Source organism: Erinaceus europaeus, chromosome 15 (genome assembly GCF_950295315.1).
Source record: "Erinaceus europaeus chromosome 15, mEriEur2.1, whole genome shotgun sequence".
Classification (NCBI taxonomy): domain Eukaryota; kingdom Metazoa; phylum Chordata; class Mammalia; order Eulipotyphla; family Erinaceidae; genus Erinaceus; species Erinaceus europaeus.
The window spans coordinates 25019818-25046880 of NC_080176.1; the positions used below are offsets into that span (position 1 = coordinate 25019818).

Sequence of the window (27063 nt, forward strand, 5' to 3'; positions counted from 1 at the left end):
GCATTGACGTCCATGAGGCTGCGTGAGAGTCTGGGTCCTGTGCCTCCTCTGCCCATTTCCTGTGGGAGTCAGGGGCTCTGGAGAGCCCTGTGACAGAGACCTCAGGAGACTCAGATCACAGCGGTGATAAATTTATTTTACTTGGGCAACTATGTTATTTTCCTCAACTCTGAAGTCTTGAAGCCTCCACCCTCACACCCTTCCTCCTTAAATTGACAGTTTTCCCTTATTGGTACCTGCAGTGATTTTACTGTTAAATCAATAGCTGCTTCATATGATCACTTTCTTCATCTCTGACCTCATTGCTTGACAGTTTCAGGTTTATTGCTGCTTACTAGTCAATACCAGCCGAGGAGAGGCTCACTGTCTGGCTTGACCCTGTTATGATTTGTTATTTTGAGACCATTCGCTGATATCCACAGGGCTCTGTAACAGACCTCTGTATTTTTTTACCCATCGGCCTTCCATTCAGTCATCAATAGCAATGATTGTGCTATGCCAGGCAGTGTTTGGGTGAGGGGCTTAGAATCAGCAGAGCCCACTTCCTGATGCAGGCTGATGCAGGCTGTGTGGCCCAGGGCTCTGGGGGCCCTCATTCCTGACTGCCTGCTGCTGTGTCTGGAGGAGAAGGGGTTCAGTTGTGTTATTGTTTTCTTTTCTTGGTCAAGCTGATGCTTTCCTCCTCCTCTCAGCTGCTCAGCTGCAGTCCTGGGGGCTCTCAGGCCAGGGGGATGGAAAGACTGGCACAGGGCAGGGACTGAGTACTGCAGAGGGGATCAAGGGGGGGATGTGTTCACACAGCTTTCCTGTCTTGCCTTTCAGTTGAGCTTTAAGAACATGAGACAGATCCTCAGGGAGCGATCTGGGCAGGCAGTGGTGGAGGCCCAGGGCAGGCAGGCCCTTTCATTGTCCTGGTATCCAGGGAGAAGACAGGCTGGTCACCACAGACACCTGGGCAGGCCCAGCTGGCTCCCAGCATTCTCACCTGCACGTGTCTTGCTCCACCATCCCCTCTGTGCTCCTGCTGTGCATACAGCACTCTGCTGGGCCCTGGGGACATAGTGGGGATGCCACCAGCTGTGCCCTGAAGAGGTTCCCATCTTGGGAGGAGCTGGGGAGGAGCCAGCAGTGGAGCCTGATGCGACAAGGGATGAGAAGAGAGTTGAGGGGTAGAGCCAGCCCAGAGGAGGAAGTGAAGTGGCTGTCCCTGTTTGAGGGGTTAATGGGGCAGAGTCACAGAAGGGCTCATCTTGGAGCTGGGAGCTGAGAAGAGGAGGCAGCTTGTAGGGGAGACAATCCAGAGAGAGGAAGCTGCCTTGGTAAAGCTCAGTGGCCACAGCTTGTGTGAGGAGTTTAGGATATTCCGGTGCAGGCAAACTTGGTGTGAGGGCTTGGTTAGAGGACACTTCAGTCCAGGGGCTTTGCTTGATTTTTCTGTAACCTTTGAGCTTACTGATAACACTGCTGACCTGATTAATCATTATATCTTAACTGAAGAACAGATTTTGCTTTGCCAGAGAAGAAGGCATAGAGGAGTGCCCTGGACTTTCCATTGGCTGCAGCATCAGCCCTGCCCTTTTTCCATCTTATAAACTTGCTATACTGGCTGAGTCTCTGCTGTGCTGGAGGAGGAGCTCTCCTGGCACACATAGCAAGACAAGACCAGCTGGAGCTGGGAAAGGAAGCACAGAAAGAAACTGGGAAGGACAATGACCATGGACCTGATCCCACACTTTTCTGTGGAAACCTGGACTCTCCTGGTCATCAGCCTGGTGCTCCTTTATCTGTGAGTGTGTGTTTGGGCTTGTAGCTCTGTAATCTGGAACTTGGGGGTTATATGCAGACCTTTGCCCCTCATTTTTTAAATAATTTGTTTTTGCTAAACTAGTTCTCCAGATGATGGTGATCTGAATATTGGATGTGGACATTTGGTGCCTCAGGCATGAAAGACATTTTCCATAATCATTGCTTATCTCACCCAAACCCTCTCTTGCTTTAAACATCAAATAGTTCTGAAGTTATTTGAGTGTTGAAGAGAAGGCAAAGTAAGCTTAAATATGGTGCTTCAAGAGCATATCGGGTGATTGCTGATCTAATGTAGATGTGTTGAAGGGGTTAAGCCCTCACTCCTGCTCCCCAGTTTGTGTGGCTACAGGTGTAGGGACATTGCTCTCCTAGGATGATCTTCTGACAGATCTCTTAGGCGCGTGCGTGCGTGCGTGTGTGTGTGTGTGTGTGTGTGTGTGTGTGTTTATATGTTGTAAGAAAATAAACACCGTCCAAAGAGATCTGTGTTGTCATTGGTCTTGCAGATGTCACAGTGAAGTGAGAAGGACATGCTGGGTGAGTGTGATAGCTGCTGTCAGAGATGCTGCAGTTTCTTCTCCTCCATGTTACCTCTCAGCTGAGTGTTCCAGTTTCCCAGCTGGTGCCTGCCGTCAGCGCGTGCGCTCCACAGCCCGTGTGATGTGCTTTCTCCTTCACTTTGCAGGTATGGGACCTATTCCCATGGACGATTTAAGAAGCTGGGGATTCCAGGCCCGAGACCTCTGCCATTTTTTGGAACAGTTCTGAGCTATCGTCATGTGAGTGTTTGGAAGCCCTTTTTTTTCTCCCTGTGGTTGTCAGGAGCAGGTTGGTTGCAGAGGGAAAATGTGCCTCCTCTGCAGAAGTTCTGTGCTTTCCCCACATTCCAGAGCTGGTCTCAAGTTCCTCCTGCTACCTGACCAGGTTTTCCTGCCAGCTGGTATTTTCTGTTAGTTTCATCTCACTTGGATGAGGCTGTAGCCTGTCTGACTATGGAGAGGACTTGATGTTGTAACTGAGACCTTTTAGAAGAGCATATTTTCTCTTCCTCCTCTCACCTCTCCTCCTCCTCTTTCTTTTAAATATGGAAGTGCAAAAGACAGATCCTTTTTTTTTTTTTTTTTAAATTTAGTTATTTAATTTGATAGGACAGACACACCGGCAGCCCTGCTTCCCCACTTGTGAAGCTTTGCCCCCTGTAGGTGGGGACTGGGGGCTTGAACCTGGGTCCTTGTGTATGGTAATATGTGCACTGAACCAGGTGTATCACTGCCTGGCCCCTGGATACTTTCTTCTTCCAGGTGCACTATTCTAGAGAAGCTCATGATACTTTGCATTAGGAGAGACTCTTTTTTTTAATTTATTTTTTATTTTTTTATTTCTTTATTGGGGAATTAATGTTTTAAATTCGACAGTAAATACAATAGTTCGTACTTGCATAACATTTCCCACTTTTCCATATAACAGTACAACCCCCACTAGGTCCTCTTTCATCCTTCTTGGATCTGTATTCTCCCCACCCACCTACACCAGAGTCTTATAATTTGGTGCAATACGCAAATTCCAGTTCAGGTTCTACTTGTGTTTTCTTTTCTGATCTTGTTTTTTAACTTCTGCCTGAGAGTGAGATCTCTTGAGGCTGAGCCAGTCACAGCTAGTGAGACTGACACAATAGTGTCAGTTTCTTGTTTAGAGTGTGCAGTCTGTTCTGATGTTTTTTCCCTTCCTCCTGCGATTCTTTGGATGTTCAGTTACTTAGCCAGTCCAGGTAAACCCCATTGTGGAGAGCACTCGTGTTGTCTCCAGATGCTGACTGGGTACAGTAATGTCCACATTCACCTTCCCACCTTTTTGGCCCATGTTGTTTCCTGCATGCAGACATGATATATGGAAGAATAGGTCTCTGCTTTAATTCTTTCTCATGCAGGGAGGCCCCCTCTGGTTGTAGTCACTTGGTCAGAGCAGGGAGAGGGCTTTACTGAGGTACATGATGGATGTCTATAGATTCCTTGACTAAGGCAGTCAGTGATTTTTTTTTTCTTTTGAACAAAGGGTGGAAAGGAGAGGATTTGGGGGTCGGGCGGTGGCACAGCGGTTTAAGCGCACGTGGCGCAAAGCGCAAGGACAGCTTAAGGATCCCGGTTCGAGCCCCTGGCTCCCCACCTGCAGGGGAGTCGCTTCACGGGCGGTGAAGCAGGTCTGCAGGTGTCTATCTTTCTCTCCTCCTCTCTCTCTGTCTTCCCCTCCTCTCTCCATTTCTCTCTGTCCTATCCAACAACAAAACAACGTCAACAATGGCAATAATAACTGCAATGAGGCTGCAACAACTAGGGCAACAAAAAGGGGGGAAAATGGCCTCCAGGAGTGGTGGATTCATGGTGCAGGCACCGAGTCCAGCAATAACCCTGGAGGGAAAAGAAAAAAAGAAAGGAGAGGATTTGACAGAGTTCTTGACAATGTAATTCATTAATGGCATTTACTGGGCTACACCCAGTTGAAGTTTTTTTGAGCCTACTTTGGTAACTTGATCAGGGTCTGGGGTCAACTGACATAAGGTGGCTAGCTAGCTTCTAGAATTCCAATCTATAGAATTTGAAAAGATTGCTACTTGGCTCTGATTGACTCTCCACAGACATAAGGCCTGTTTCTCAGAACCCAAATCACCCAGGAGGACCTGATTGCTTCTTTTCAGTCTGAAAGCTCTTCTTGGAAAAAAGCAGCCATTGCTTTTCTCCCTTTTAATCCCAGATTAACCTTTTCGTTAGATCATATCCTGGGCCCCACCTCAGGAGTATTAGAACATAAAACACAATACCTGATGCGTAGCAGTAGGTGTAGTTTTGTTGTTGTTTTGTGATAAGTTGAGCCTGTTTGCATTCACTTTAGTGGAATGGTGGGAACTCCCATCCTTCCAGTTGGAGCTAGGAATCAGGAAGTGGAATCATGTTGTCAAGGGTCCTCCTCCCTTCTGTGACTTCTTTAACTAATATATCTGAATGTTATTCAAATAAGCTTGAATAGGTTCCTTTCATCCCTTTTTCAGCTGGATTCTAGCCTGATTTCATATAACTTGAGTTTTTTTTTTTGTTTTCTTTTCTGTTTTGTTGCAGATTGAGGTAATACAGTTAGTCCAATGATCATTTTATATCTCACTGCAGGGTTTCTGGGATTTTGATATGAAATGCTTCAAAAAATATGGGAGAATGTGGGGGTGAGTATCTGGATTATTTCACTGCATATACTTCTCAAGTAGAGGCCCCACCATCCTTGGTTCAAAGAAAAACTATCTAGGGTCACAAGCTGGAGCACCCCAGTCAATGCACATAAGTCATGTCTATAGGTACTAAATGCAAGGACCCAGGTTCAAGCCCCAAGTCTCCTCCTGCAGAGGGAAGCTTCAGGAGTGGTGAAGTGGTGCTGCAGGTCTCTCTCTTTCTTCTTTCTTTATCTCCCACACCCACCTTAATTTATTTTTTAAAAAAAATTTAAATTTATTTATTTTTCCCTTTTCTTGCCCTTATTGTTTTTGATTGTTGTAGTTATTACTGTTTTTAAACATAGATTTTATTTTTTAAAAACTTTACTTATTTATTATTGGATAGAGACAGAGAAAAATTGAGGGGGAGGAGAGATAGAGATGGAGAGAGACAGAGAGACACTTGCAGCCCTGCTTAACCACTCATAAAGCTTTCCCCTTGCAGGTGGCGATCAGGGACTTGAACCCGGGACCCTGTGTAGTTATTATTGTTGTCGTCATTGAGTGATAGGACAGAGAGAAATGGAGAGAGAAGGGGAAGACAGAGAGGGGGAGAGACAAGACACCTGCAGTCCTGCTTCACCGCCTGTGAAGTGACTCCCTTGCGATGGGGAGCTGGGGGCTCGAACCAGGATCCTTACGCTGGTCGTTGCACTTTTTGCTGCCTGCGCTTAACCCACTGTGCTACCACCCGACTCCCACATCTTAATTTCTATCTATCTATCTATCTGTCTCAAAAGAAAAAAAGGCAGGAAGCAAAGCCCTGCTGGAGAGGTGGATCCATAGTGCAGACGCTGATTCTCAGTGATAACCCTGAAGGACAGACGAAAGAAACTAAAAAGCTCGGACAGTCTCAGTGCAAGGCTTCTGGGGCTGTCTCCATGGATGCAAACCTGTTGGAGGCATGTCTTCCCAGGGCCCCAGGTGTCCCCGGTCTCCAGAGCTACAGTGTAAGTCAGGCCTAGAGACTTGGAGGCTGTGACTTTGCCCGCACTGGTGATGCCCTGGGGTTTCTAGTGTCACTCTGGGGAAGTCCCAGTGCTAGTTCAACCTGATGGCTGGAAGCAGAGACATGTCCCACCAGGATGGAATCCCAGGCTGCATCTGAGCCTGAGCTGGGCCTGGCACAGTGTCATCAGCTCTGTTTCCCTGACAGGTTTTATGATGGTCGGACGCCTGTGCTGGCCATCATGGATCCAGACATGATCAAAACTGTCCTAGTGAAAGAATGCTACTCTGTCTTCACAAACCGGCGGGTAGGCACTCACTTGTTTCTCATTAAAACTGGTTTAATATTAAATCAACTACAAGTATTTTGATAATAGTCACAGATTTCCAGGAAATTACAAGAGTGAATGGGGAAGTTCCATTTCTCATCTCTTTCTCCTCTATGAGAATCCCAGTGCAGCCTCACAGCAGGAAGCTGACTTTGGCTCTATCCGCAGAGCTTATTCTGAGACTCACTGGTTCGTGCACTCATGTCTTTGTGTGTATTTTGTACCATGAAAATCTATTCTCTGAGTAATTCTCTGCCACTAAATCCATGAGTCACGTCTCATTAGCAGATGAGCACTGTGACTATCCTTTCATTAAAAAAGAGAAAACCCAATTTTTTTGAGGGAGGATGAATGGATTACAGGGAAGTTTTTGACCCTCCATACAGTCACTCATCTTCCTGTGATAGGTGTCCCCACAGCACTCCTACCTCCCACATAAGTCTTTTCTCACCAGTGCGTGCTGGGTCCAAAGTGGCTGCTCTACCCCTTTCCTTCTGATGTTATTTTATAGTCACTGTGTGGAGTTTGCTCTCTCCTAACAAGGTCACTGGCGGAGAAAATACTATTTTGATGAAGCCAGTTTTTCACTTTATGGATGAATATTTGTGATGCAATAAAAATAGAAACATTTATTTGTCATGACAGATTAGGGGATAGAAAGAGAGGAGCTGAGCTTCCCTCTGGCACATGGGATGCAGAGGAACAAAGTCTGAATGTTCTGCTCCATCAGCAGTGCTGGGCCCCATCTGCGCGCCACCTGCTGGGCCCTGTGAGAGCATCTAGCAGAGCCTGGGGAGTATCCAGCCTGCAGGCTGTGTGCAGCACACAAAACCATCTGGTCAGGCACTGCCAAGGAACCACAGGCAGGACTTGGAATTCAATAAATCTAGGGGCCTTTTCCATAGCAACATTCAGTGCTCATTGTTAAGTTGAGAATTTTTCATGACCTGAGAATGGTGTTCTACATATTCATGTAACCATTGGCAGAAGAAAGTTTCACTACCCCTGACTTTGCACCTTATCTGATATCAAAAAGACACTCACTATGTTTTGTTGCAGAATAGATGACTGTTATAATGGGTGAGGTCTCCAAAATTCATACAGGGTAGAATAACTTTTGCTTTTTTCTTTTGAGTACAGTTGCTAGGTCCAGTGGGATTTATGAAATCTGCCATATCTTTGTCTGAGGATGAAGAATGGAAGAGGATTCGATCACTGCTGTCTCCAACCTTCACCAGTGGGAAGCTCAAGGAGGTAGGAAAATAAGACTTTCTATCGGAATCTGAAATAATAAAAGTGAGACAGATAGATTATAGCATCATGGCCCTATCCAAGGGGCAATCTACTGAATCTGGAAGTCCTGGAAAGGCCCTTTGTGTCTATGACCTAGAAGAGACATGGTAGGACTGACTGCACATGTGGGTTGCAGAAACTGAGTGTGTGTAGTCACTTGCGGTGGTCTTGTGTTGTGTGCACAGATGTTCCCCATCATTGTTCAGTATGGAGATGTGTTGGTGAGGAACCTGAGGAAGGAGGCAGGGAAAGACAAGCCTGTGGACTTGAAAAGGTAAATCACAGTGCAGCTGTGGGGGCTGAGGCCTCTGGGGTTGAGGAAACATGGAGGGGTCTCTGTGGAGCCTTATCAGGGTTGATGAGGAGGAGGGGGGGATAGTGTTCCTGCCAAGCCCAGGCTGTAAGGAGCTGCTTTGTATGTGCTGATGAGGAACTGGCTGTAAATAGGGTCCATGTGGGGAAGCAAGACCCAGGTCAGTGTCATTTTTCTTGATTCCCTTTGGAAGAGTCAGGTAATTCATCTTTGTCTGTTTCTGTCACATGCTTACACTCCTACAGCTGCCATTTCTGAAAACACACCAATGTTATTATGATCCCTTTATTCTGGAGTTGAGAGGGGACTAGCCTACCCTAGTGACCCCATCACCCCTTGCCCAGTGGCAGGAGACATGATTGCTACCTGTAATCCCCTCATGAGTGAGTGAGAGGGCAGCAGAGGCTGCAGGGCTCTGTGTCTGTCTCTGAGTGTGTGGTCTTCCCTGTGTTGCCTGGGCTGATGCTTTCCCAGCACTTCCTGCAGCATCTGCTGTGAGTGGAAGGCAAGGAGGTGGGGGTGTTACTGTGCATGTCTTTCTCCTTCTCCTCAGTGTATTTGGAGCCTACAGCATGGATGTCATCACAAGCACGTCATTTGGAGTGAAAGTTGACTCTCTCAACAACCCTCAGGATCCTTTTGTGGAGCAGACCAAGAAACTGTTGAGATTTAATTTCCTTGATCCATTTTTTCTTTCATTAAGTATGTAATCTGCTATTATTTTTTACTTAGCTTTTTTCTTTCTTGGTTTTCCATGTCTTCATTTATTCATTAATCTTGGAGGAATTTCTTTTTTTTTTTTTTTCCCCACCTGAATTTCTGATAATTTATTTTGATGCTTTGTGTTGACTCATTGGTCATTAAATTGGATTATAATTTTAATTATAATCCAATTTTAATTTAATTAAATTTGTTTAATTTGCACATGTTTTATGTTTCTGAATTTTTTGTTATTTCTTGCTTCATTTCATTGTTTTGGAAGACCATACCCATTATTACTTATATTCCATTATTTCTTTGTTATTTTATTGAGCAAGGGAAAGATCTGATCTACTCCATCATTTTTTGTGGTCCTGGGAATGAACCACACCCTGATTCATCCCACAGCTGAATTAACAACCAGCGAACTATAATCTGTTTGTCCAAACAAATTTATCTGTGGATACAAGATTAAGATTAAAGGAGTTTAGTTCTGTTTTTGGTCACTCCAAAGTGGGGAAAGGGCTCACTGCTGTAGGACAGCCCCTTGCTGCTCTAGGCCTCCCTAACTTTTGCCTTGGCAGCTCATGGGGGTTCTTGGGGGCGTGGCAGGGATCCTGGCTGAGAACTCTGTGCTTTCCCAGTGACTCTGCTGATTTTTATGGGTGATTACGGTTGCTCCTGTTGTATTTTGTATTTTTATTGTCTTTTCTCTTTTTCATTTCCCCTTCAGTTCTCTTCCCATTCCTCACGCCCATTTATGAGTCACTCAGTATCTCTCTGTTTCCAAGAAATGTGACTGAGTTTTTCATAAGAACCATTAAAAGAATGAAAGAAAGTCGCCTCAAAGATCAACAGAAGGTAAGCTTTGGTGGTGGGCACTTGAGCATTTTAACAAGTTCTTGAGCTGTTGACATGTGACTCATTCAGTCCTCTGTGTTATTATATCAGAGATAAGGAATCTAGGCTTTGGGACAGCAGATTGTTAATATTTTGGGGGAGAAGGAGGAAAGACCATAGAATTTGTAGAGGAAAATAAAATGTGTCACTGAGACAATATTGAAACCTAGTGTAGGCTGGATGATTGGTATGTGCCTGCATATGTCATTGGGATGGAACTGTTAGCACTACAGCTTGGGAGTGGGGCAGTGACTGAAGGACTGGCCTCTCAGTCAGGGGCTTCCAAGTTTGATCCATGGCAACAAATGTGCCAGGGTGTTCCTCTGTTTCCCTCTCATTCTCTTTCTCTCATCAATAAACAAATAGTTAAGAAAGAGGTTTTTGAGAATGAGCGGATAAGAGACTTACCACATCTCTTTAATCCACTGTCAAGGAATAAATGTTATTGTTTTAAATATATTTTTTACTTTTTAAAATTACCTTTATTTATTGAAAGATACAGGCAGAAGTTGAGATTGTAGGGGAGATAGAGGAGAGAGAGGGGTGCTGGGCAGTGGCACACCAGGTTAAGCACAGATTATCAAGTGCATAGACCTGTGCTAGGGTTAGGGTTCAAGCTCCCAGCTCCATGCCTGCATGCGGGAGTTTCACAAGTGGTGAAGCAGGCCTGCAGGTCTCTCTCTTATTGTCTGTCTCCTCCTCCTTTCTCAGTTTCTCTCTGTCTTATCCAATAAAATGGATAAAAAGGCCACCAGGAGCAGTGGATCTATAGGGCCGACACTGACCCACAGCGATAACCCTGGAGGCAAAAAAGAGAGAGGGAGAGAGAGAGACACTTTCAGCACACGTCATCCCTTGCAATGCTTTCCCCCTGCAGGTAGGTGGAGGCTGGGGCACAAACCCAGGTCCTTGCACACTGTAGCATGTGTGCTCAACACGGTGCTCCACCCTGGCCTCCATAAGCATTACTATTAATGAATTGCTACTGATAAATCTTCTTCATATTAGAGATTGGCAAGAAACATCTCAGTTTCCAATCTCTTATTTCACACACTGTCCAGTGGAGGTCTCCAGCTGGTGAAGTGGTGGCCTGCAGCCCGTGTTCAATCCCAGTCCTCTTGGTCTAAAGTCAGCAGGAGTTTTCTCTGGGCTTTGAGTCTGCAGTCTGTTCATTCAAGTTTGTCTCTTGGGGCTGGAGGCAACTGCCAAGAGATGTGCAGGTCAGAGGCTCAGGGCTGGGCATCGGGGCTGGGCCTCAGAATGTCACTGAAGAAGATCAGAAATCCTGGGACTGTGGTGCTTCTGGAGATTCTCACACAAGTGCTGCTGCTGCTGCACTCTGCCAATGTCAGGATACTTGGTTGCATGCCAGTTCATTGAACTCACCATACTGGGTGTGAAATTATACCCCAGACTTATTTACTAATTAGTTAGCTAATTTTGCATAGAGACAAGTGAGAAATTGAGAGGACAGAGGGAGGTGAGTGTGTAGGGAGAGAAAGAGGCACCTACAGTCTTGCTTGTCTGCTCATGAAACTTTCCCCCAGGTCCAGGGACTTGAAGCTGGGTCCTTGTGCATTACCTGAACAGACAGGAATGACTGACCGGTAGGAGAACAGGCAGTTAAGGTCTGAGCAGGCGAGGATGAGGGAGAGTGAGACCGCAGCAGGTGCACATTTGTGTCAGGAAGCACCATCTCGTTCCCCATGGTTTGAGGCTGGATGCTTTGGCTCTTAGATGACTCCGGCCAGGCTCCTGGACTTCAGGAGCCCAGGTTTGAGGATGGAGGTTCAGTCCTGCACCCCAGAATGACTTCTGACTCCACAAGTGACTTTCTGGCACTGAAGTCTCTCTTTCTGCTTCCAGCATCGAGTGGACTTCCTCCAGCTGATGATCAACTCCCAGAATTCCAAAGAGGTGGCCCATCATAAAGGTAACCAAGGAGCCTCCTCCCATGATGGGGAGGCTGGGGGCTGGGGCTGTTTCTGAAAGTGGGTAGAAGATTTCTGGGAAGATGAGAGTTACTGCCACATCAAACAGATTCCAGCTTCACATGCTGATGGGAGTTCTGAAAGCACTTTCTCGAAGTGAGCAGGCAGAACATTTTTCACAGCTTGAATTACCACAGGACCCATGTATTCCATGTCCCAGAGCTGCTCAGTGTTCTGACTGAGATCTCCACATCTGATAGTGACGGGGCTTTTTCCAAGGTTATTCTGAGACCTGACCCAAACCAGACTCAGGTCCCTGTTCAGACACCTGAATCTAGGCTCCCCTGTCATCAGGATGTGCGTTGCTTACTCCATGTTGGTGGCCTTCAGTGAGTTTGCTCCCTTCACAATTTTCTCTAAAGGTTTTATTTTCCCCTTATAATATTTTTTCCATTTTCCTTTTTTTCCCCTCCAGGATTATTGCTGGGCTCATTGCCTGCCCTACGAATCCACTGCTCCTGGAGGCTATTTCCACATTTGTTGCAGTTGTTATTCCTGTTGTTGTTATTACTATTATTTTTGTTGTCATTTCTGTTTTTGTTGGATAGGACAGAGAGAAACCAAGAGAGGAGGGGAGACAGAGAAGGGGTAAGACAGACACCTGCAGACCTGCTTCACTGCCTGCATAGTGACTCTCCTGAAGGTGTGGAGCTGGGGTCTCGAGCTGGGATTCTTATGCCAGTCCTTGTGGCTTTGCTCCATTTGTGATTAACCCATTGTGCTTATCCCGATACTCAACATTTTTTCCTTGCAATTTTAAATAACTTTTCTTGGATGCATCTGTCTCTGTATTGAAGTGGTGGTCCTTTTCCAACTTACTCTCTTTTTCTCCATCCCTGGGCAATTTGTGACTCAATCCAGTTATTATGGTGTTGAGATGGATGACTTTCTAAACAGGAATGTTTTTCATTTTTTAATATTTTTACTGTTATATGTTCACTGATGTTCCCACTGATGTTCCAGAGTTACTGATGGGTGTTGGTGTCAAGCATAACTTTAGCACCTTTCCCTGTGGTCGTCAATTTTCTTTCTTTTTGGGGGGTGTGGTGGTGAGGGGGAGAGTAGAGAGGGAGAAGGAGATGAAACTTTCAGTCCTGCTGCACTGTGGGGCCATGGGGCCATGGGACCATGGGACCATGGGCTTGATCACACCCTCACACATGATGAGCCAACACTGCCATCTATTCTGTTAAGAGTGGATGTTCCACTGCAAGACAGAGCTCTCCCTGCCTGCCCATGCAGTTGTATCAGCAAGAAGTCAATAATAATAATTATTCTGTTGTGTTTTCTTTGATGCTTAAATGCTCTGAAACCCTTTTCGGGTGGGTTCCTGTGTTCCTTTCCCTCCCTTCATTTATCAATAGACTTTATTAATTTATTTCATTAGTTATAACTTTATGAATCTAACATCACCTTATGGTACTATACTAGGAATGTAGTTTCATACACAAACACATGCCATCCTCAGGACACCTGCAAGAGATGGCTAGTTCTTCTGTTCAAAGGAGCATAAACAGAACCATTGTTTAGTACAAAAATTGTTAGGCATTGTCATCAATCATAGACACCTGTGCCCACTAGTCGTGAATTCTTTTAGGGTCAGATAATAGTGGCAGTGCTTGCTTGCCCTCCAATAAAGACCCTCAGACTCTCTCCCTTTCCCTGTTTACCAGTGAGAAACTGTGAGTCCCAATCCCGGTACAGGGTTGGAGGGGCCACTGCTGCCTCAGGCATAATAGTCGGGAGGGTGTGTAGTGCTGTGCTGCCTGAGTGCTGTTCTTTCAGTTACACACCCTTTGGCCAAAGAATGAGTGCCTTGCTTCAACTCCTTTTCTTTTGTCCTCACAACTGATTTTAATTCAGTGTTATATTCTTTTATTATTATTTTTTTATTGAGAGGTTAATGGTTTACAGCATAGACTTTTCTTTTTTTTTCTCACCACTCCTGTAACCAAAGTCTGTGTGCTCATCTCTACTCCCACATATTACCGCTGTAATTCTCCCTCAGTTTTAGTTATAGGTTGACTTTTTTTTGTTGATATTTTTAACAGTACCTAATATCACAGACATACAAAAGTATGTCTCCCATCTGTACCCTTCATCCATTCCTTTTCTCTCCAGTGATCATTACAGATCAGTTTGAGTGAATGTGATACATTTTGAAATTTAGTTCTAGTTATTTAAATTTAATCTCTGAATCCAAACACCTCGCAGATGTCTTTGAGTCAGCATAGCCACCAGTGAGTCTATCCATTTATTATTTTTAATGGCAGGGTTGTTTTGCACTGAGTACAGATCCCCATCTCTTTATCTAGTCATCTGTTGATGGACATTTCAGTTGTTTCTACATTTTGACTTGAGCTTTTAAATTTCTTTATTATGGGGTTAGTAGTTTAAGATTGACAGTAAAATACGATAGTTTGTACATGCATAACATTTCTCAGTTTTCCACATAACAGTATAACCTCCATGAGGTCCTTCTCTGCCAATTCTTTCAGTGATTTCACATTTTGACTTTATTTATTTTTATTACTACGGTGATTATTTTTTGGTTTGGTACCAGCACTATGAATTCACTGCTCCCATCATCAATTATTCCCTCTTTTTTTTGGACAGGGCAGAGCGAAACTGAGAGGGGAGGGGAGGGAGAGAAGGGGAGAGAAAAAAAAAAGACAGACACCTGCAGACCTGCTGCATTGCTCATGAAGTGATGAAGTGTCCTTCCTGCAGGTGGGGAACGAGGGCTCGAATCAGCCTCCTTGTGCTTGGTGATAGGTACACCTGACCCCCTTGACTTAATTTTTTAAATTTTTAAATTTTTTTGGCCTCCAGGCTATCGCTGGGTCTTGCTGCCTGCACCATGAATTCACTGCTCCTGGAAGCTATTTTTTCCCCTTTTGTTGCCCTTGCTGTTTTAGAATTGCTGTGGCTGTTATTATTATTGTTGTTATTGATGTCATTGTTGTTGGATAAGTCAGAGAGAAATGGAGAGAGGAGTGGAAGACAAAGAGGAGGAGAGAAAGATAGACATCTGCACACTTGCTTCACTGATTGTGAAGCGACCCCTCTGCTGGTGGGGATCCAGGGGCTCGAACTGGGATCATTACACCTGTCCTTGTGCTTTGTACCATGCACACTTAACCTGCTGCTCTGCCTCCTGACTCACCTCCTTGACTTTATTATTATTATTTTTTTATACCATTTTAGGTTCATAGCTAAATTGAGTGGAAAGTGCAGAGGTTTTGCATGGATCCCTGTACCATATACTCTTGAAAAGTAGAGGGTAGGCCCGGGGTAAGACTGAACCAAGACAAGTTTAGCTTTTTTCTGAGTCTGTATGGTGGACACGTGAGTGCAGCCGCTTCTGCACCCCATCCCCATAGGGACACAGGAGTTCCATTTGCTGTGTCAACATGTAAATACAGGTGCTTGATAGGACCTGCTCACCCCTGTCATGTCCCGCGGGACCTTCAAAGTGGGTTAACCTAGGAGAGGGAGTGAGGACAAGGACAGGAGGGAAAATGGGGACAGGACACGCAAGAGAAATGAGACAAGTTAAGATTCTGATCAAGTCTGTTTATTAGCACCAAAGATGCTGTTTTTAAGGCCAGGGAAAGGGGGGAGTTAGCATCTGGGGACTGTTGATTGAAGTGGTGTGTTGTCATGGTAATCAGCCATTATCTGGAAGGTCCTGGGTGATTCATGGGCAACAGGAACTTATCTTTTTGTCTGTGAACAAAGACTCTAAGGTGTAAAGAAGCAGGAACTTATCTTTTAAGCAAGTCCAGTCTGTGAACAAAGACTCTGTGATCATGCCAATAGCAACCTTGAGGGCACATGTGGCTCCCCACACACCCCAACTTGCTTTTCTCCCGTCTCAGCTCTGACTGACATGGAGCTCGTGGCCCAATCTGTGATCTTTATTTTTGCTGGCTATGATACTACGAGCAGCTCCCTGTCTTTCATTTTGTATTCACTGGCCACTCACCCTGATGTCCAGAAGAAACTGCAGGAGGAGATTGACACAACTTTCCCCGACCAGGTGAGTGGGTGGTGCCTGGAGAAGGGGGAGCAGGTGAGGCCTCGGTGAGGAGCCTCCTCTGCACTCCTTGGAGAAGCTTTGCACAAAGCAGAGGCTTCATGCTTTGGCCTCCATGCCAGCCACTTAGGGTGGCTAAAAGGAGATGGGCACAAAGGGAGAGACCCAGGTGATGATTGCTGTTCATGGAAATAGAGGATCTTGGGAAAAGGCTGGTTGTGGAGTATCAGTCTCCTGCCTCCAGAAGAATGCCAAGAAAGTTTCACAGCCCTGCTGGCATTTAATAATAAGCACTCCTGACTCATTGTTTGGACAATTTCTCTCTTGATGTTTCTAAACAGCTTCAGATCTGGCTCCCTCAGATTACTCTTGGCTAGTCTGTCTGGAGGGCTCTGTTTCATTTCACAAGTCTCTCACATTCCATGGAACTAGCAGGTGTGTGTGTATTTCAGGGCAACAGCCGAGGACAAGAGTAAGAAGGCTGCACGTGGCTGGGAGATTGGGCAGTGGTTAGAGCGCACACGTGATCATGTGTGAGTTCAGGGTTTGAGCACCAGCACTACATGGGAGCTAATGGACAGTGGAGAAGTGCTATAGTCTCTTCTCCTGACTTTCTCTGCTGTCTCTAAAATAAAGAATCAGAAATATTGTTATGAAATCCCAGTACCAGGAACAGGATGGGCTATAAATTTGCTGAGGAACAAAATATTTGCCTCCATGGGGCCCTCATGACCTCATGTCCTGACTAGTGAGCAGAAAATGGAGGCTCCCCGGGGCTTGGTGATCAGTGGCTGCTCTGCACACATGACAGGACGAGCATGAGTGAAACCAGCCTGTGGGCCAGGTGTCTGCCCCTGACTCAATGTCTTCATCTCTGTGTACTGTCCTGAAATAGAACTTACCATGTTCCTGCACATTGTTCTCACTCGACCCCAACACACATGAATTCTTTGTGGGGTTAGGAAACTGATTCCATTGAGGTATTAATTAGTATTACTTCATAATCTTTATCTTGCTTTTCCTTTGTTTTTACATAATTATCATGTTTTAGAGTATCTTCGTACCCACTCTTGGTGCATGCAAGTCACCACATCCCCCACCAATGTTCTGCGTTCAATCAACCACCCCCTCCCCACCATCTGCCCCCATTAACATCTTAGTTCTCACATTTTACAAGGGAAAGTCTAGTGTTCTCTCTCTGTCTCCCCTTCCTCCCTCCTTCTCACCATTTTTATTTCCTTTCTCTTTCTCTTTCCTCCCTTCCTCCCTCCTTCCTTTCCTTTCCCTTTCTTCCCTGTCCTCTTTCCTTTCTTTACTCCCTTTTTCCTCCTTTCTGTTGTTCTGTCTGTCTGTCTCTCCCTTCCTTCTTCCTTCTCACCTTTTTTATTTCCTTTCTCTTTTTCTTTCCACCATTATTTCTCTCATTCCTTAATTCTTTTACTTGTCTCTTTCTCTCTCCTCCCTTCATCCCTCCTTCCTTTCCTTTCCCTTTCTCCCCGTCCTCTTTCCTTTCTTTCCTCCCTTTCTTTTTCCTTCTTTCTGTTGTTCTGTCTCTCCCTTCCTCCTTCCTTCTCACACTTTTTATTTCCTTTATCTTTTTCTTTCCTCCATTATTTCTCTCCTTCCTTAATTCCTTTACTTGTCTCTTTCTCTCTCTTCCCTCCCTCCTTTCCTTTCCCTCTTTCCTTTCTTTCCTCCATTTTTTCCTTCTTTCTCTCTTTCCTTTACACTCTACATCTTTCTTCCTTTCTTCTTCTTTTCTTCCTTTCTTATTCCTTTATTTTAGTATCCTATACTACTAAAGGATGTGTAAGCAAAATACATGCACCCATGGGCTTATTATAACTGCTTTATTCACAAGAGCTCAAATATGGAAAGAATGTAAATGCCCAGTTAGATGCACTGAGTCTCCCACAGTCCTGCCCTGATGCTACACAGAGAATTAGTTCCAGACACAGAGGATGAGGCAGTGTGTGGGATTCCAGTGTTTATCCTCTTCCCTTGAACTTCCACTGTTTGCTTAGAGGTAAACTAGTTTCTCCCTGAATTACTTAATAGAACTTTCATTAATATAGTGTTTCTCTTCAAATGTTATCTATAGAAGAAAATATCTTGTCTGGAAAGAGGATTTTTCTCTTTTGTGTGTCTTCCTTCCATGATATGACATGTGAAATCATTTTTGTTTTTGCCTCCAGGGTTATTGATAGGGCTTGGTGCCTGCACTACAAATCCACTGTGCCTGGAGGCTATTTTTTTTTCATTTTTTGCCCTTGTTGTTGTGCTTGTTGTAGTTGTTATTATTGTCATAGCTGTTGTTGTTGTTGGATAGGACAGAGAGAAATGGGGAGAGGAGGGGAAGACAGAGAAAGAGAGAAAGATAGACACCTGCAGACCTGCTTCACCACTTGAGAAGCGACCTCCTACAGGTGGGGAGCCGGGGCTCGAACCAGGATTCTTACACCGGCCCTTGCACTTCATGCCATGTGTGCTTAACCCACTGTGCTAATGCCTGACTCCTGTGAAATCATTTTTAAATAAACTCAGGGTTCTTGAATACTTCACTAAAGGCTAAAGGTCAGAGACTTTAAATCACACTAGTTTACAGGAGTAGAAAACTCCTCCTTGTGGCCATGTGAGGGGGTCCTGGCTGTTTAGTGCATTATCCTACTGAATCACCCCCCTCACAGTCCAACTGTTGAGCCAAGTGCCAGTGGGTCAAAGTCTGCTTCTTTCTCCCCAGGCTGCTCCCACCTATGACGCCGTGATGCAGATGGAGTATCTTGACATGGTGGTGAATGAAACCCTCAGACTCTACCCGATTGCTGGCAGACTGGAGAGGGTGTGCAAGAAAGATGTGGAGATCAGTGGGGTGCTTGTTCCCAAGGGCACGGTGGTGATGATGCCCCTCTTTGTCCTCCACAAAGACCCGTCACTGTGGACAGAGCCTGAGGAGTTCCGTCCAGAAAGGTAGAGGCCAGTGGGGAAGGGGCTGCCCTGCTCCAGGCTGCCTGGAGTTTGTTCTGGGGGCGAGCTTGTGCTTCTGCTGTCATCCTCTGTGTAGATCTGTGTATTTAGATCCACTGATCCTTTAACACAGCATTTATTACTATTAGAACCCTCTTTATATACACCTGAGTATAAACACATGTCTGGGCTTGCTGTGTGACTATGTGCATAAGTCATGATTTGCTCCAATAGAAACGTGGACTTTTCCCCTGTCTGTTTTTCTGTGCTGTTCTCTTCCTCTTTCTGATTTGATCATCAACAGCCCACATTTCTACCTAAGGGTGGTGCTGTGTCCTCTCCTGTGATTGTGCAAGAGCCCCGGCATGCTCCTCATCACTGAGGTGTGAGTCTCCTCAGTAGGAGAGAGAGAGAACATGGCTCCTGGTGACATCACAGCTGCAGGCCCTGCTACCTCCCTCCATGTCCATCCTGCGGACAGACTCTCTCAAGTGGGAGAGCCATCAGCTCCCTCTGTGTCTGGGACATTGCCAGCTGCATTTCTCTTCAAGCAGTGCTCAGCTCATGTCCTGTATATGAGCAGAAGCTGCTGTGAAGTCTGGGCTGGTGGAGACATGATCTGTGACTTGTTGTCCTCATAGCAGAATCACACAGCAAGATTTCAGGAGGAGCCCACAGCAGTGTCCTGTGTCCTGTTGGAGTCTACACGAGAACCTCCACCTTGGAGTGCTTGTGTTTCTTCTGTTTCATTCACCCATTTCATCACCTCTCTCTCCCCCAGGTTCAGTAGGAAGAACAAGGAAAGCATAAACCCTTATGTCTACATGCCCTTTGGAAATGGCCCCCGGAACTGCATTGGCATGAGGTTTGCTCTCATGAACATGAAGGTTGCTCTGGTGCGAGTCCTGCAGAACTTCACCTTCAAGCCCTGCAAAGAGACACAGGTCAGACAGCTGACTTCCTGCAGAAGTAATATTCACCTGGGGAGTGTTTTGCTGAGGAGAGTCTATAATAGGCTGTCCATCCATCCCTTATTAATTCTTTCTGTTGGTCAGCAAATCTGTTTGGAAATATCTATGAGCTTTAAAGATCCCTTAGCACTGGGGTGCTAAGTCTTCAGCTTTATAAATAAGTAAATAAAGTATAATGAATGTAAATATTATATAAATATATATTAAATCATCTTTAAAAAATAGAAGAGAAATCCAGGATGGTCCATAGAATTGAGCTGTTAATGATACCTACGTAGAGTCTCATAGAAAGTTTTAGCACACACAGAATTAAGACGCTTGCTTTTACACAGTATTTTGTATTAATGAGTACAAATTTGGTTTTCAAATGAAAGCTCATCCTTTTTACTGAAAGCAAAGTAATAAAGAAGCAGTAGCCTATATGATTTTCTCTCCAGCCTACAGTCAATTACAGGAATGTCTCTCAGTAGATATATTTTATGTTTTACGACAGAGAGAGAGAGAGAGAGAGAGAGAGAGAGCTTGGCTGCAGAGCACTGCTCAGCTCTGGCTTATAGTAGTATGAGGGTGCATCAGGTATGAATCTTTTGCATAACCATTTTGCTGTCTCCCCTGCCCAGCTCAGCAGATCTTATATTTCCCATGCTTCCATTAATCAGTCCTCATGTGCTTCTTGTGCTGTTACAGATTCCTGTCAAGTTGGGAAATCAAGCACTTATTCAACCAAAAAAACCCATTGTTCTAAAGGTTGAGCCAAGAGAGGGGACTGTGTGTGGAGCCTGATTTGGGAGGAGGATTCCACCATGTTTTGTAGGAGCTGTATCCAGAATGCCTGAGAGGTGATTTGACTCCTTGAATAGAACCCAGAAATGAAGATGATCCCCGTGATGGCTACCCAGGGCTTCTGAGTGTCCTTTTAGTTTTCTGAGAGGGTTGATGTTGTGGGACACAAGTGAGGTGACTGAATAAATGCCAGCTCTGTAGACTCAGTGTCTCTGGTTTTCATGGGTGATCTCTACCCCCAGCCGTTCCCCAGTCCTGAGTCCTGATGATGGATTATGATCTCCCAAGTACTTTTTTAGCAAACTTCTGTCCTGAGAGTTATGTTTAGCAAGTCATTAAATTTCTTTTTATAGAAAGTTATATCACTCTGCACAATAGGAGGACTTCTGGAAAAAAGTTGAGAGCCAGTGACTATACACTTTTGACATCACTATCATTGGCTTGGCAGGACCTTTTTCTTACAAAGACCTCCCCTATATCATATTAAGATAAATGAGAGTTAATTCACTGTGAGTTTTTCTTTTCTTTAGAAATTAAAATTTTAGTCCTATTTGATGATTAATATTTTTAGTGATATACAAGATAGGTAGATATGAGGCATAGAGCTCCAGTCCACACCCACCACCAGAATTCTCTGCTCCCTCTGTCTCCTCCTCCCCCCACATACTTCCCCACAACCAACACAATTCTCTGATAAACCTTAGAGACAGTCTGGGTACTTAAAAATTTTTTTTGCAAGTTCTTTCTACTTGTTTTTTTATAACATTCAAAGAAATCACTTATTGTAAGTTGGCTTTGATTTTTTGTGTCACCAGATCTGATCCTTCTGGAAGGCAAAAAATGTGTTTTCTTGTATCTCTCAACGTCCCAACTTTAGCTTCCAAGTTTCTTTAAAAACAATCATTTATGGGTGCCGGGCGGTAACACAGTGGGTTAAGCGAGCATGGTACACAGAGCAAGGACCGGCATAAGGATCCCGTTTTGAGACCCTGGCTCCCCACGTGAAGGGGGGGTCTATTCACCAGCAGTGAAGCAGGTCTGCAAGTGTCTATCTTTCTCTCCCGCCTGCCTTCCCCTCCTCTCTCGATTTCTCTCTGTCCTGTCCAACAACAGCAACTGCAGTAACCACAATAACAATAATCACAACAAGGGTGACAATAATTGGGAAATAATGACCTCCAGGATCAGTAGATTCATAGTGCAGGCATCGAGCACTAGTGATAACCCTGGAGACAAAAAAAAAATTATTTATTTAGTTTTTATGAGAGAGAGGGAGAGAGTGAGAGAGAGAGAGAGAGAGAGACGGAGAGGCAGAGGCAGAGGAAGAGGAAGAGGAAGAGGAAGAGGGAGAGAGAATGAACACAGCACATAGAGTAGATGACATGTAGTGGTGCCAATGTTTGAACCTGGGATCCCAGGCATGCAAGCTCTATTTTCTACTACAGAGCTGTGTCCCAGACAGACCCCAACGTCCTTAGCATAATGAACACAGATGGAAAATGAGGCCCAAAGATGACTCATCAGGTATGCCACAAGCCTTGCTCTGTGTGGTCTGGGCTCAAGCTCTGGCACCGAGTGAATGTGCCACAGCACTGGGGCACTGGGCAAATCTCTGGTGCTGTGGTTCCTTCCCCTCACCCCTCCTCTATCCCCCTTTGTGGTCTCTCTGTCTGAAGCAAAAGGAGTGGAAAGTCATCCCAGAAGCTTTGATATCATGCATATAGGAAACTCATTGTCCAGCAAAAGTAAAAAAGAAAAAATTTATTGGGAGAGAGGCCAAATGTACTGCTTGGCTACTGTAATATCAGATACTCTTAGAGCTCTTCCTTTTCCTCTTATAGCCTGTCTCTCTCCTCTCTTCCTCTCCTTTTTTTTTTTTTTTTTTGTACTGTCCTCTCTTCTCATTCTTCCTTGACTTCCTAGATAATTCAGTCTAAAGCCAGTATGTGGAGTTCAGCAAGGTGGACTATCAGAGATTGGAGGGCAAGACAGAGAAGGGAGTGACAGTGGCTTCAACCCAGAGACTGAGTTGTGTGGGGAGGGTGTTTACAGGGAGGATCAGCCTGGCCTGGGTGTGGCAGCTCAGAAGGTGAGAAAGGTGTCTATGCTGAGGAGTGGCCTGGTGAGGACAGCCAGGGCCTGTATAGAAAAGAAGGAGAAGCCATGTAGGCTGAGAAAGGGATCCTGAAAGGTGAGGGATGGGGCAGGGACAGGCTCTGTGAAGGAGAAATCTATTAAAGAAGTCAGTGTAACCCAGGAAATAGAAGCCAGGATCCCTTTTCCTCCTGGACTCTGGCCCTTGTCTTCCTTTGTGGTATGTGAAGTGCAAGCCTGTTTCTATGCAGGGTTTTCCATGTGTGTCTGTCTTAGTTTTGGTGGTAATTGTGGAGCTGCTAGCCTGTCACCCTGGCTCTGCTCCTCAAAGTCTGGGCAAAGATTTCTGAATTTGTCACCATAAGCTGATTTTTTGTAGCTTAAGCACTACTCAGTGCAAATTGATACCTGGGAAGTGGCACTGTGCATGAACTCTCAAGCATGAGGTTCCAACTTTGGTCCCTGGCATCAGATGCCAGAGTGGTGCTCCAGGCATCTCTCCTCTCTTTCACAAACACATCCATTAAAAAGTGAACACTTGGCAGTAGAAGCCAGGCCCTCAGCAGGTAGAGTGCACACAACTCTTGAGTTTGGTCCCTGCTCTGTATGGGATCCCCAGCATCACAGGGCTGCCCCACAGAAGCACCATAGTGGTGGAGCAGGGCTTTTTTTGCTCCCCCCTCTTTCTTGGTTGGTCTCTTCCCCACCATCCCCATCACACATATATAGAATGTAATAATAGTACTGGGGAAATTGTTCATTGGTGTCTGTGTGTGTGAGGCCCTCAGTTCATTCCTAGTGCCCCATTTTAGGTAAGAATGCATGTAATCAGCACATTTCTCACAGAGATCCCTGGGATCTGCATTAGACTGGGTGACTCCAGTGTAATGGAGTCACCCAGTCTAATGGTGACTAATGGTGACTAGAAGTGCAGCCCATTCTGCAGTAACTGTAGTGAAGCATCAAAGGATACTTAGGCTATAGGTTCTTGTGTGTAATTGTGTTTCTTTTTTTTTATTATTTAAGAAAGGATAAATTAACAAATCCATAGGGTAGGAGGAGTACAACTCCACATAATTCCCACCACCCAATCTCCATATCCCACCCCCTCCCCTGATAGCTTTCCCATTCTCTATCCCTCTGGGAGCATGGACCCAGGGTCGTTGTGGGTTGCAGAAGGTGGAAGGTCTGGCTTCTGTTTCTTTACCTTCTGGGGGCTTGCAGCTATTCATTGCTTTTCCTCTGATTACTAAAGGAGCCCATATTCTTTTAAAAATGTTTATTAGTGGGAGTCGGGCTGTAGTGCAGCAGGTTAAGCGCAGGTGGCGCAAAGCACAAGGACCGGCATAAGGATCCTGTTTCCAACTCCGGCTCCCCACCTGCAGGGGAGTCGCTTCACAGGCGGTGAAGCAGGTCTGCAGGTGTCTATCTTTTTCTCCTCCTCTCTGTCTTCCCCTCCTCTCTCCATTTCTCTCTGTCCTATCCAACAACGACGACAACAACAATAATAACTACAACAATAAAACAACAAGGGCAACAAAAGGGAATAAATAAAATAAATATTTAAAAAATGTTTATTAGTAATTTAATGATGATTAATAAGATTGTTAGATAAGAGGGTTACAATTGCACACAATTTCCACCACCAGAGTCTCGTGTTTTATCCCCTCCATTGGAAACTTCTCTGTTCTTCATCGCTCTGGGAGTATGGACCAAAATTCTTTGTGAGGTGCAGACGGTGGAAGGTCTGGCTTCTGTAATTGCTTCTCTGCTGGACTTGGACATTGGCAGGTGGATCCATACCCCCAGCTTGTTTCTTTCTTTCCATAGTGGGGTAGGACTCTGGGGAGGTGAAGTTCTGGGATACCTTGGTGAGGTCATCTTTCCTCAGGATGGGATCATAGTAGCATCTGAAACTTGGTGGCTGAAAGGCAGTAAGATATAAAGCAGGACAGGATGTCTAATGAACAGGAACCCAAAGGGAGGAGTAGAGCAGATGAAATTAGGGGTCTTCGGGTCGGTGGGAAGAAGCTAGGAAGTCTGTTTTAGTTGTTTTCCAAGGGGGCCATGACCTGAGTAATTCTTGCCTGAGCCTGATAGCTAACATTTAGGTGGACTCAAACTGTTGTCTGGGACGATAGTGTCAGAGTTTAGAACAGAACTAGAAAGATGGATTAGGGCAGAGAGTAGCTTCCAAATACAGAGAAAACCTTAGTTGTTAACCCCATCGGTCTGATCTAGGGGCAGTATATATTCCTATTTAGCACAGGTATCTGTGTAACCTCTGAGTCCCTATCAGTCTCAGCTCACAGTCCATGGTTACAGCCAGGACCACATTGTAGGCTGCACTCATTTCAGGACCATTCTTTCTTCCTCGAGTGGCAGAGTAGGCTGACCCAGCCCTCCTTCTGAGAGTGGGACAGTTCCTATCATTGATACTTTGTAGGGAGGGCAAGATCCTTCCTGGATCTTGGAGAGGCCTACAAGAGGGCTTATGATAGTGCTCCTGATGGAAGTGAAGAGTGATGGTGGAGAGAGGGATCTATTAGAGGTCTAGGCCTAACATATCAATGTGGGAATCCAAGGGTTCCCTGACTAGAGCCCCAGATGAAAGGTGGCCTGTTAGTGACCAAAGAGGCCACCATGAAAGTGAGCCAGTCTCTTGCCCTTACCCAGCTTTTGTAGTCCTTTATCTGACAAGGTTAGACTTTCTCCCAGGTGTTAAATCGTTGAGTGTCATTTGTTGTTTCTAAACTGGCATTGGGTTTATGGGATCTGGCTTCAAGTTAGAGTTGAAGTGGGATCTAAGCTAACCTTTAAGTTTTTCTGCATTTTACTTCTTTGATGACTATAATAGAGGTTGTCAAACAGGACAATATTTGTCCGTTAGTTATATATATATATATATATATATATATATATATATATATATATATACTTTTGCAAGTATATCTCTTTATCTCTTGGCCAATTGTGTGCAATATTTCTTCTACAGATTATCAAGGGGGTGACATAATGCTGTTGCTGTCAGGAAAGATTAGGGGATACCTCTTACTTTGCTTTGTGTAGTTAATTGAGTAGATAAGTTGATTGAGGGAAGTGAAGAAAGGGGTTGGAGAGGAGGGTGCCTAGCCCTAAGTAAATAGTTGATTAGAAACTTAACAGTGTCTTCTTTAGGTCTTTTGACTTGCTCACTGAGCTTATTGAGTCCAAGTCTACTCACAGTAGACTATTGAGCACTTTTGCTTTGAGGTATATAGTTTCCCCTAAATTAAGGAAGGGGTTCATATTCTAAGAAAAGTTCAATACCTGAACTCAGGTAATCTGGGCTAAATGACACCTTCCTCCCATCAACCCCTGCCGTACACACACACACACACACACACACACACACACCCTGCTCTCCCCGACCACTTTCTGTCCTTCATTCTGGTCATTTCAGATAACCTAGAGGCTGACAAATACTTCTTCACAAAGATTTTTTAAAAATTTTTTATTTAAGAAAGGATTAATGAACAAAAACATAAGGTAGGAGGGGTACAACTCCACACAATTCCCACCACCCAATCTCTATAACCCACCCCCTCCCATGATAGCTTTCCCATTCTCTAGCCCTCTGGGAGCATGGACCCAGGGTCATTGAGGGTTGCAGAAGGTCGAAGGTCTGGCTTCTGTAATTGCTTCCCCGCTGAATATGGGCATTGACTGGTCGGTCCATACTCCCAGTCTGCCTCTCTCTTTCCCTAGTAAGGTGTGTCTCTGGGGAAGCAGAGCTCCAGGACACATTGGTGGGGTCTTCAATCCAGGGAAGCCTGGCCAGCATCCTGGTGGCATCTGGAACCTGGTGATTGAAAAGAGAGTTAACATACGAAGCCAAACAATTTGTTGAGCAATCATGGATCCCAAGCTTGAAATAGTGGAGAGGAAGTGTTAGGGAGGTACTCACTGCAAACTCTAGTGTACTTCTGCTTTCAGGTATATATTTTGCAGTAGTTTATGGATACGTGTGAACATAAGCTCTCTCTCAAAGAAACTGGTGTATATCTAGGTTATGGGACTTTGTTAGAAAGTGAACTACCTGAGATGAAATTAGAGTGTACTATAAAAGGAAAGGTCTCACCCGAGTAATGAAGCCGAAGGGTAGTCATTCCACATGTGAAGTCTCTGGACGCAGTCTGAGGTGAAGCATGTTGAGGTGGCAATCGTTGCGTTGGTAGGTTGTGATTGGCGGATGCAATATTATTTGGTTTGGATTGGGAGACGCATACGGGAAAGTGGGCCCTGTCCAAGGGTTCCAGGACTGGGGGAAGTAGGGGCTCTATAGTGGAGATGTGAGGTTCCCGCTGTCTTAGGGTTAAAAAAGACAATGGATAGTTAATGTTATCATCACAGTAATTGGTAATTGGGTTAACTTTGAAAAGTTCTTTTGTTAGGGTTTGCTGTACAGTATCCAGTATCTTGTATATAGCTGTGCTATTGGATGCTTCTAATCTACTTGGTCTAGGCTTTTGAGAGAGTCCACATATCAAATACACAGCCTATATATGAAAAAGATTCAGTTTGTGTTTTGAGAAACTTTGAGACATACAACTGATTTTCCCCCTCTCATATTAATTAACTCGTGATTTATATGTCTACATCTTGCTAGGAGTGTACATAAACACCATTCCCACCACC

General features: G+C 45.0%; 1 protein-coding gene across 3 annotated transcripts; it reads left to right on the forward strand.

Annotated features, from left to right (window-relative positions):
* The first annotated feature begins 1621 nt into the window (after positions 1-1621).
* LOC132533132 (cytochrome P450 3A12-like) lies at positions 1622-20494 on the forward strand. Of its 3 annotated transcripts, XM_060173348.1 has the most exons (13): positions 1622-1786; positions 2492-2585; positions 4965-5017; positions 6219-6318; positions 7480-7593; positions 7818-7906; positions 8499-8647; positions 9378-9505; positions 11411-11477; positions 15417-15577; positions 18315-18541; positions 19320-19482; positions 20197-20494. In XM_060173348.1, exons 1-13 carry the CDS (start codon positions 1710-1712, stop codon positions 20290-20292), a joined length of 1518 nt encoding a protein of 505 aa, XP_060029331.1. In that variant the 5' UTR covers positions 1622-1709; the 3' UTR covers positions 20293-20494. The 3 variants fall into 3 exon arrangements, with proteins under 3 accessions (XP_060029331.1, XP_060029333.1, XP_060029332.1); XM_060173350.1 differs by lacking the exon at positions 4965-5017 and having other exon boundaries at positions 1623-1786; XM_060173349.1 differs by lacking the exons at positions 1622-1786; positions 2492-2585 and adding an exon at positions 2411-2491.
* Positions 20495-27063: the final 6569 nt, after the last annotated feature.

Excerpts from the sequence above, each read along its gene's own strand:
- LOC132533132 (XM_060173348.1), top strand. The coding sequence starts at position 1,710 with ATGACCATGGACCTGATCCCACACTTTTCTGTGGAAACCTGGACTCTC. Across the intron at positions 9,506-11,410 it reads GCCTCAAAGATCAACAGAAG|CATCGAGTGGACTTCCTCCA; the intron begins GTAAGCTTTGGT and ends TTCTGCTTCCAG. Across the intron at positions 18,542-19,319 it reads GAGGAGTTCCGTCCAGAAAG|GTTCAGTAGGAAGAACAAGG; the intron begins GTAGAGGCCAGT and ends TCTCTCCCCCAG.